This window comes from Phoenix dactylifera, unplaced genomic scaffold (genome assembly GCF_009389715.1).
Source record: "Phoenix dactylifera cultivar Barhee BC4 unplaced genomic scaffold, palm_55x_up_171113_PBpolish2nd_filt_p 000100F, whole genome shotgun sequence".
NCBI classification, from domain to species: domain Eukaryota; kingdom Viridiplantae; phylum Streptophyta; class Magnoliopsida; order Arecales; family Arecaceae; genus Phoenix; species Phoenix dactylifera.
The window spans coordinates 643,442-653,984 of record NW_024067682.1 but is presented as its reverse complement, the minus strand read 5'-3'; the positions used below and the strand labels follow the sequence as shown (position 1 = coordinate 653,984).

At 43.6% G+C, this 10,543-nt stretch overlaps 1 protein-coding gene across 1 annotated transcript; it reads right to left on the bottom strand.

Annotated features, from left to right (window-relative positions):
• Positions 1 to 855: 855 nt before the first annotated feature.
• On the bottom strand, positions 856 to 3,760 carry LOC103698407 (cytochrome P450 71A1-like). Its single transcript, XM_008780410.4, has 2 exons — positions 2,801 to 3,760; positions 856 to 1,690 (listed from the first exon to the last, which is right to left on the bottom strand). The coding sequence occupies exons 1-2, from the start codon at positions 3,680 to 3,682 to the stop codon at positions 1,073 to 1,075; spliced, it is 1,500 nt and encodes a 499-aa protein (XP_008778632.1). The 5' UTR covers positions 3,683 to 3,760; the 3' UTR covers positions 856 to 1,072.
• Positions 3,761 to 10,543: the final 6,783 nt, after the last annotated feature.

Sequence of the window (10,543 nt, the reverse complement as noted above, 5' to 3'; positions counted from 1 at the left end):
GGGTTAAAGGTTTGCACTTGATTAATCCTGAAGGATGTATGCTGCAAGAAGATACATGGCATGCCGTAAGAAAATGTGCGACAAAATATCCCACAATGGAGATTAAATATTGGCACATGATTATCTCGAAAGATTTACATTGCAAGAAGATACATGGTATACAGCAAAAAGATACACAATATGATGAAAAGGATCCTGCCAAGGAGATAACATAGTTATAACTTATCGTTGACGAGATGAACTTAATGTTTTGAAAGAAATTAGATTCATGAATGAAAATGTGAATTTTGAGAAGATTCAATTTGCGTGCATGATATTTTGATAATGTTGTACATCTACTTCTGGTTTTCAAATTAACATATTTCATATGTTTATTTTCAGTAAAATTATTATTTACCTTATTGCTTGATTTATATAGTTAACATGTTTATGGCTTATTAAGTTGTTTAGCTCATTATTTGATAACTTACTGTTTTTATAGATTCTGAGAACTAAACTTGCATGGGTTTTGCTAGAAAAAGTGATTAGAATTAGAGTTTTGACTTCTCTGACTTAGATTAAGGTTTCTTGAAATTTGATATAAGACCTTTGGATATTGTTGGATTTTGCAAAATATTAATGTTTAGATTTTAGTTATTTAATTTTAAAATTTGAACTTTAGTTATTTAAATTTATCCTTTTGCTTGGCTTATTATATCATGTTAGAATGGTTTATGTTTATGTGGAGAGTACATTATGAGCATGCGGCGGCTGTCGCATCCCTAGCTCGTGAACTCGGTTTGGGGACGGGCAAATTTAGACTCTTTCGACTTCACGGAAACAAGGTTAAACTTGTAGCACATAAATTCCAACTAATAACTAGAGGGCCTAATGCTGAAATCAATTGAGCTTCTTCCTAATACATTGTTCTTTTTTCATCTTTTCATAAGAAGAGATTGGGCAAAAGCTCTAGTAGATGCATTATGATAAGAGTATATATTATTACAATGTCATTTATAAGTAATCTATCCATCCTTAGTTATAGTGACCATCAACCATGATACTGAAGTGTGCTTGGTTCATGGAGAAAGCTCTAGGCATCGGTAGATGTTGGGGTTGCCACTAGAATAAGATGTGATTTCCTGCGAATTACTAAACCAAATTGCTCTTCCATGTCAATATCTTCTTTGCTGATTCCATCAGGCAAGCCCCAGTTGAACCTATAAAGAATATTGGCAAGTGCAAGCTCTGCGGCAACCACACCCAATGACATGCCTGGGCATATCCTTCGGCCACTCCCAAATGGTACGAACTCAAAGTGTTGCCCCTTGAAATTGATATCATTGTCCTCGAACCTTTCAGGGATGAACGCTTCTGCATCTTGCCAATACCGAGGATCCCTGCTAATGGCCCATACATTTATGTACGCCCTTGTCTTCTTAGGAATGTTATATCCTGTTATCTTGCAATCTTGCATGCATTCATGAGGGACTAGCAGTGGAACAGGAGAGTGCAACCGAAGAACTTCCTTAATTATGAGCTTGAGATAACGAAGTTGTTGAACATCATCCTCTTCTACCTTCCCTTTGTTTCCAAGGAGTCCTCGAACTTCATCTTGGGCTTTCTTCAAAACCATCGGATTCCTCATGAGCTCAGTCATTCCCCATTCTAAGGTAGATGCAGAGGTGTCTGATCCACCAATAAACACATTCTGCCAGGCATGGAAGTGATAATCAGATTAAATATAAAATAATTTTTGAGAATCTTGTTTGAAAAATTAATATAGCATGATTACCTGATGAAAATATACTTGCATGGACAAAATAGAAAGAAGTATATATATATATATAGATACCATAGTGATATAGCGTTCATGTGTAAGAGAGAAAAATTGCAGCATCTAGCATAGGGCAAAATATTTTTGTATCGTTATCAGCCACGTGGTGAAGAATTCGTAGATAGTGCATATCTTCTGACAAAGAAAGCTGTTGTAATTTTCCCTCTCGCAATCCTATCCAATTCCTTCTTGGGACCACACTCGCACACCTTGCATGTCGCACTCGGATCTTGTGCCGTCTTTTAGAAGAAAGAGAATCTGATTTTTTTTTTTTTTTTTTTGCTGATATTATCTTCTCTGTCTCTATATGGAGATCTTCCCTCATGTGTCTGTTACTGCGTAAGCATGAGGGGATTCCAGGGCTCTCCAGCTGGCAAGGAGACAAGACAGCTTAACTGTTTCATGTCAGGCCGTCCAAGAAATGATGATGCAGAGGGCCCTCCAATAATTTCCTTTTTTATTGAAGGGTGGCCCTCCAACAATTTCCTTTTTTGTTGAAGGGTGGCCCTCCAATAATTTCGTGATGTCAGAAACTATTGGTCGACTGAGAAAAATATATGGAACGATCGGCCACGGGATTTTGAAAACAAGGCTTATCCCATCATAATTGTAATTGATATATGATATATTGAGGTTATTGTTGTTGATGTTGTTGGTATTACTCTTACTATTATGGTAATCAAGGTCAAGTTGCAATGCCCATCTTTGTGGTGGATATGGACTCTGCCTCAGCTATGACATGCTACGTATACTGTTAAGAAAGCTGAGCTGGTTGTGTATGCATGTATATCAGTCTATACGCTTAATTTAATCATGCAAAAAAAATAGTTGAACTATCCATCTGTGTGCAGGTACCCATGCATACATGTCTCAAAGATGATAGAGTAATTGTATAATTTCTATGCACACGTAGGTTTATAAAACAACAAATAACAACTTATATCCTCTACAGCGTAAAGGAGGAAGTGGGGCAAAGATGCTAACCATGGCGATGCCTTTGATATGATCCCTGGTGAGGGGAAACCCAAGGCTTAAATCCTTTTGAAGCCGGAGGAGAACACCAATGAAGTCATCTCGGCTTCCTCCACCATGGATGTGCTTTTCGATCTCCTCCTCAAGAAGCTCATCCATGGCATGGAAGCTCCTCTTGAGCCTCGCTCTCGTCCCGGTGAGCACATCCAACCACTCCATCGAAGGAAAGAAATCCCCTAAAAAAAACCCTCCCAGTAAAGACATCATCTCATTTAGGAGATGATGATATTTGCTGCTCGTGCAGTCACCATCACCCGAAATCCTCCTGCCGAAGATTTCTCGAGTAGTGATATTGTTGAATAGGCAGAAAGACATCTCACTAAGATTGACAGGACCACTCGAGGATTGCGTTAATAGAGTTTGCACTAGGGTGTTCACTTCTTCCGCCCTTATGGACTGAAAGGCTTGCACCCTCTTTGCACTGAAGACTTCTAACATGCCAATCCTCCTCAGTTGTCTCCACTGTTCGCTGTAGGGTGAGAAGCCCATGTCCCGTCCACCATAAGAGAATCGCTTGTAGGCGACCAGGGGAGGCCTAGTGCAAAAGATGAGATCTTGGGTCTTCAGAATCTCGCAGGCCATCTCCGGGGAGGATACGATGATGGTTGGTATGCAACCAAGCTTTAGGCTCATGAGGGAACCATACTTCTCCGAGAGTAACCGGAGCGAGCGGTGTGGATGCTCACCCAACTGATGAAGATTGCCGATGATTGGGAGCCTTATCGGGCCAGGAGGGAGCCTCGGGCTTGGCCAGGTGGCCTTGAAACACAAGAATGCAGCTATTGGAAATAAGAGGAGACATGAGTAAGCTAGTAGAGTAAGAAAGGAATCCATTGTGTTCAATGCCTTCAATGCCTTGTCTAGTTTGTCCTTATATTTATAGTGAGCCTTCGAGGGGTTGTGAGGTCTAGAGCGATGAAGAGAGATGAGAACAGATCCATTTTAATAGCGGCAAGTGCAGAGTAAAGGTAAGGCCACGTTCAAGGGGTGAAGTATGGGAGAAATTTCATTTTCCCGAGTGCTAAAAGGACAAAGCGACGTGTTCAAGTGGTGGTGAAGTATGGGGGAGATATCATTTTCCCAAGCTAGCTCCCGCCATACAGAAAGGAGAACCCAGCCATATAGTGATCTATTTTTTACAGCTGCATCGGTGAGTTTGGTGGCCGCTCAACGTCCGGTCGCTTTCAAAATGCGGCTATGGCGCCAGGCTATGGGACATAGCCTACCATACCAATCAGATTTCTTTTAGATTTTTGCATCCTTATCTCATCTCAGATTGTTCCTCTGATGCACTATTGCCATCGTGCATCTGATATAGGGTGCAATTTCCCCAAAAAGTCCGCCCACTCACCGATGCATGTGTAGCCAGCAAGATTGCCGTGTAGCTATGATCTTCTTAGAAGAGAGAGTAACAACTCTGGATGCTGAAGTTGAAAAAACAAATTCTTCCGTGAACCCAGTCCTACCCAGATCTGCCCAGTGGAGCTTGTGGGGCCAGCAAGATTGTCCCTTATCACAAGAATTTTTGTCACGTACGGCAACTGATAGGGGGTGGTCTCTCCCCTGCAAAAGACGGATTCATCTCTCCACTTGTTTCTACATCGAGACAATGCTGGCCTAAGCCTTAAGCGGCCGAGGCGGTCGCCTAAGACCTCGGCCCAAAGGAAGGTCTCCTTTCCAGTCTGGGGTCGCCATTTGCCTCTACTCTCCAGCTGCCCAATGCCCATCATAGCTTCACAGCTGCTGCCTGCCCCTGCCTGCTGCTCTGTTTACGAAGTACGAATCTATGATCCAGGCAGGCATCCAGCAGACCAGCAAGGCGGTTTAGTGTTCTGTTCTCTTTGTTGGGTAACTTGGGTTAGTTGGGTTACTTGGGTCATGGGTAACATGGGTAATGGGTTATTTATTTTTGTTATTATATGCTCGATCAACCAAAAGATTTTTTTTTTTTTGAATATCTAATTCAGTATATTGGTTCAATGGTTCCTTCCTCTGTTTTGCTTTGTAGCGGGAAGAAAAATTATAGAGGTCGGGGTTTATTTAATTGTTTTTTACACATACTCAGCTTTTTTGTTGTTTCCCCTATATGTCCTCAGAGTATGCTGGGCCAACTGAATGGTGTTGGCTTCCTAGAAAAAAGAAAAAGAAAAAGAACGGTATGGATTGTTGGACTCTTATCAAGTGCGGAAATTTGACTTCTTTTGGAGATTATATGTGATGCTTATTAAATAGACATGAAAGCATAAAACCAAATTAGATGGATTTTTCTTTTTACTTTTCATCCCACTCTAAAGCCTAATCTGAATAAAAACACACATTACAAACAACATTGGATACAAGAGTAGAAGTAACCATAAAAATTTGACATGAACTCTAGTTATAAGCAAACAACTCTAGTTCTCTCCATTTTCCATTATTACATATTACAAAATTATGCTTATTGCATTAGGCCCTGTTTGGAGGAGCTTTTGAAGGGCCAAAAAGTACTTTCTGGCCCTTTAAAAATACTTTTGGATAAAAAAAAAGGTGTTTGGTAAAAATTTCAGCAAGCTGTTTTAGCTTTTCTAGAAAGCTAAAAACAGCTTTCTGGGAGAAGCTCCATTTTGAAGTTTTCCGAAAAAGTACTTTCTCAGTTTGTTTACCAAACAAATGTTAAAGTGCCACAACATTTTAGAAATGTAGTTATCAAACAGCAAACAACTTTTCATAAAAGCTCTACTTCAGAAAGTTTTACTTCTAACAGTTTTACTTCCGAAAACTCTACTGCCAATAGCTCCCCCAAATAGAGCCTTAGTATATGTTTTTTACAAGCCATTCTTGCAAATATGCTGAGTCGTTTAATCGAGAATAGGGCATGTGACCAGAGTAATAGCATTGCTATTGCTATAAACGATTAGTGAATCAACAATTCCATAAAATATTATTGAAATTTTCTGACGAAAGATAAAGAGCATGATAAAGCCCAGGGTCATCTTAACGTTGCTTGAAGGATTAGAAAAAGGAAGATATGTCGAAACAAACTATGCAAAGACTTCTTTCTAGTTTCTGCCATAAGCCCATAAGTATTTCTAAAATTACTGATCATAAAATTATATGGGGAAGAGTGAAAAGCCTGCTGAAATTGAAGTAGAATGCTAGTAGACATATGCAAAGCCTGCTGAAAAACTGAAGTAGAGCAAAGTGATTATTTGCTATGGCAGCTTATCTTCAGACAGAGATATAAATCATATTTTTATTGATAAGTCTGCAAGTTAAGATTCAGCACACTGAAGTAAACATGAAGAGACGAAACAATTGAGCGTGGTTGCTAGTAGAAAAATAAAACCGTGCCATACTGCCATGCTAGTGCAAACTATGTTGTGCCGTGCCAGTGAAACATGAGAGCAGAGGTGTAGTGTCGATTGATATCAATGCAACCTCCATCTATAGTTAAACTTCAAAAACTGTTACTTATTGTGATGGAATATTATATTGGAACCCAAAATCTCTCTGATATCACAATGCATTCAGACACAACGCATTTTCATGAAGAGGATTTGAAAAAATATTGTTTGAATCTTGAAAACTTTTTAAAGCATGGTGAATATTCTGATATTATGGTCTTGATCTGTTTGCAGAGTTAAAAGTTTTAAAAGAAGTTTTACAAATAGAAACTAGTACCCCTATTGATACCTTAAGTTTTATAAAAAAAAACAGTTTTTTTTTCAAATGCAAGTATTGCTTGCAGGATATTGTTAACAATACCTGTAATAGTTGTTTCTGCTGAAAGAAATTTTTCAAAATTAAAGCTGATAAAATCTTATTTGCGGTCAACTATGTCACAAGAAAGATGATGGGGACATCAACTAGGCCACCATTTTATGTGCATATTTATTTTATTATTTTATTCCTGGGCTTATTTGCATTTTAGGGTTTATTGTGGTTTATTTTATTTCTAGGCTTATTTGCATTTTAGAGCTTATTTATGGGTTATTTGTGGGTTTATTAGGATTTATTTCTGTGTAAGGGGGTTTATGTAAATTGTGTATTTGGGCCCTATATATAGCGAATTATTTTCATAATGAAAGTTCAATGAAGAATTAAGCATTTTTTTTCCCCCACGTTTTTCTCTCTTCTCTTCCTCCTTCCTTCTCCTTCTTCTCTTCTTCTTCTTCCTTCTCTTCTCTTACTTTCTACCACTGCAATCATTCTTCCTGGTTCTGGTTCGGCATCAACTTGGTATCAGAGCAATCAGTTTTGCTTCTATTGCCAAAGCCCCGATCCATCAACAGTTTTCCTTTCCCTCGGTTACCATCAACAACAAGAACAGGGCCCTTCCCTCTGTCAGTCCGCTCACCAAAAAAAAAAAAATGATTTCTTGTCCTCTCAGTTTACACAAAAGGGGACAGAGGGGAACAACCCTGGTTCACCGAGCTTCTCTCGGTTCCTTCTCCTTTCCCTCTGTCAGCTTCACAAAAAAAAAAAAAAAAAAACCTTCTGTAGCCGAGAGAGAAGAAAGGGCAATAGTCCCTGCGCCGGATTCTCCCTGCCCGTCGTCGCGCTTGATCCTGCCGCCGCCATCAGTCGTCGCCGCTGCCCCCACCACCTGCAACCACCATCCGCCGGTGTATGGCCGAGCGTCGCCGGATCCCCGGATTCCTGTGGGCGCACGAGCTCTACGCTGTACCTCGATCACGGACACCGGAGCGTGTCGAAGGGCCACGAGTGACTCCCGCTGCCGGAAAGAAGAAGAGCGTCGCCGATCTATTTTCAGCCTTGTCCCTCGGCACTGTCGACGCACCCACCGACCACCGCGCACCGGGAAATCCTGGCCGCCACCACGACCGGCCACCGCCTGTCGCCGCCGACCACAGAGCCACGGCTGCGAGCTCCGTCACCGTTCCGTTCGGCCGCTCCGCAACCACCGCCGAGGCGACCGGATCGGCCTCCCGAATCAGTCGGGAGGTTGAAGAAGAAGTTAGGCAACAGGTAAGTCTTAAACCCGTTACCCACAACCCGGTAACCCGGGTCCACTAGTCATTCTAAAAAAAAAAAATTTGTAGGCACATGATTTGCACGTGCTGGATTTCACAATTATCGGAGTGGGTTTCATTCGAAACCCAAACCCGATAACCCGAACCCGTTAAGGTTCAAAAAAAAAATTCCGTAAGATCACGTGACCTACACGTGTTCCCAAAAAAAAACCTTCTGTAGCCGAGAGAGAAGAAAGGGCAATAGTCCCTGCGCCGGATTCTCCCTGCCCGTCGTCGCACTTGATCCTGCCGCCGCCATCAGTCGTCGCCGCTGCCCCCACCACCTGCAACCACCGTCCGCCGGTGTATGGCCGAGCGTCGTCGGATCCCCGGATTCCTGTGGGCGCACGAGCTCTACACCGTACCTCGACCACGGACACCGGAGCGTGTCGAAGAGCCACGAGTGAATCCCGCTGCCGGAAAGAAGCAGAAAGTTGCCGATCTATTTTCAACCTTGTCCCTCGGCACTGTCGACGCACCCGCCGACCATCGCGCACAGGGGAATCCCAGCCGCCACCAAGACCAGCCACCGCCTATCGCCGCCGACCACGGAGCCACAGCTGTGAGCTCCATCACCATTTCGTTCGGCCGCTCCGCAACCACCGCCGAAGCGACCGGATCGGCCTCCCGAATCGGTCGGGAGGTTGAAGAAGAAGTTAGGTAACGGGTAAGTCTTAAACCCGTTACCTAGAACCCGGTAACCCGAGCCCACTAGTCATTCTAAAAAAAAAAAAAAATTTGTTGGCACGTGATTTGCACGTGCTGGATTTCACAGTTATCGGAGCGGATTTCATTCGAAACCCAAACCCGAAACCCGAACCCGTTAAGGTTCAAAAAAAAAAATCCCGTAGGATCATGTGACCTGCACGTGTTCCCAAAAAAATAAAATAAAAACTAACCTCTGTTTCTGCCGAAAGGAAACCCTAGGGGTTTCCGCCGCTTCCTTCGCCGCCGTCGCCGAGCTCAGCCTGCCGCGCCGCCTCCAGCCTTCGCCACCTCCACCGTCTCCGCCATGTCTCCGAACCCCGACGATTTCCACCGCCGCCGCTTCTCGCGCCCGCTTCCGCCTTCGCCCACCCGAACCGTCAGGCCCACCCTACCTCTGTTCCTCTTCTTTCGCAGCCGTGTCGCCGCTTCACTGCCTCCGCCGTTGCTTCCTCGCCGATCCGCGCCGCCTGCGCCCGACTCGCCGCGCCATCACCGAAGCCGAGCTCCGCCTCCACCGAGCCTCGTCCACCAACGCCGCTGTGTCCGCCTTCATTGCAACCCGCCGACGTCTCTCGTGAACGACACCAGAACCCACGCCATCTTTGCCACCGCCACCCCAAGCACCACCACAGCACCTCCCCGACTTCGGCCGCCACCCCCACCGTCACCTCCCTCATCTTCTCTCCCACTCTGCCTTTTCCCCTTGGCTCTCCATCCTTCCTACACGAACCAAGGGCCAGCAGCTCCAACCCCACCGACTCAGTGCGTCGCCCACACCGGCCGCTCTTGCTCCCGTATTGGCCCAAGCCTGCGCGCCATCACTTGAACGCGGCCTAGGCCCAAGCGGCTGTAGGTCCTCTCAGGCCCGATCCAGCCCTTCGTCAGTCCATTCCAGGAGCCCAAGAACCCCTTTTGGCTGCAGCTCCGGATCCACAGTTCCAGCTAGCTCTGCCCAGCGCCAACTTTGTGTTCAAGACTCTACAACGGACGCTTCCGGTTGACTGCATTCGCCACAGGTAACAGGTTCTTCTTTCTTTTGGACTTGTTTATCTAATTATGTTCTAGTTCTCTTGCATGATAGTCCTATCTTGAAACTTATTTTATTGTCAAACTACAAAACCTAGAACATTTACCACCACATCCATCCTACCCTCCATTTAAATCTAAATATTAAATTAGCATACCTTAGCGACAGGATAGTTCTCAACATCCATAGATCAGATTACTTTCGGACTCTAAATAACCGTAAAACGTGTTTGCAACCTAATTTCTTATAGTGACTAATTTTCTACTTTAATTCTGAAATAACCAAAGTACAAATTAGTAATATTTAATTTTAAGTTACTTTTGTGAAAATTTGCTGATTTTCGAATTCATAGTAGATTGCATTAGTAGTTTGTCCTGCACTGCATTTGGTAAGTTAGGGTTCATTAGTAACATTGCATATTATACCACCAACTAGAGTAGTCCCTGCATGCCAACCCGTAGTGGTAGAGAATACCTCCTCACTGACTCTCAGACCCCTTTATCCACCATGGACCCCAGAGTTTTACAAGATATTTTGGAACAATTAGCTGCATTACGAGCTGATCATGATGAATTTAAATGGGAGATCCGTGCTCTAGTGCAACACCCTAGGACTCCTGAACCGTCAACCCCAATCGCAGCTTATTTTGAGCTTGGTTTGACCACACCACTTGTAGCTTTTTTCCATCCCCCTAGGAACCAACTTTCTCTTGATCACCAGCGCGATCTTGACAAGCGACTACTTCGTACCGTACGAGTAGATGCTCCCACATTTGCTGGTCAATTAGAGCCGAGTGTGTACCTTGATTGGAGAGCAGCCATGGATAACTATTTTGAGTGGTACGAAATGATTGATGATCGAAAAGTACGGTTTGCTAAAATGAAGCTTATTGGGGAAGCTCACTGGTACTGGCATAACGTAGAACATAGGCGTGAGACCCAGAGGCTT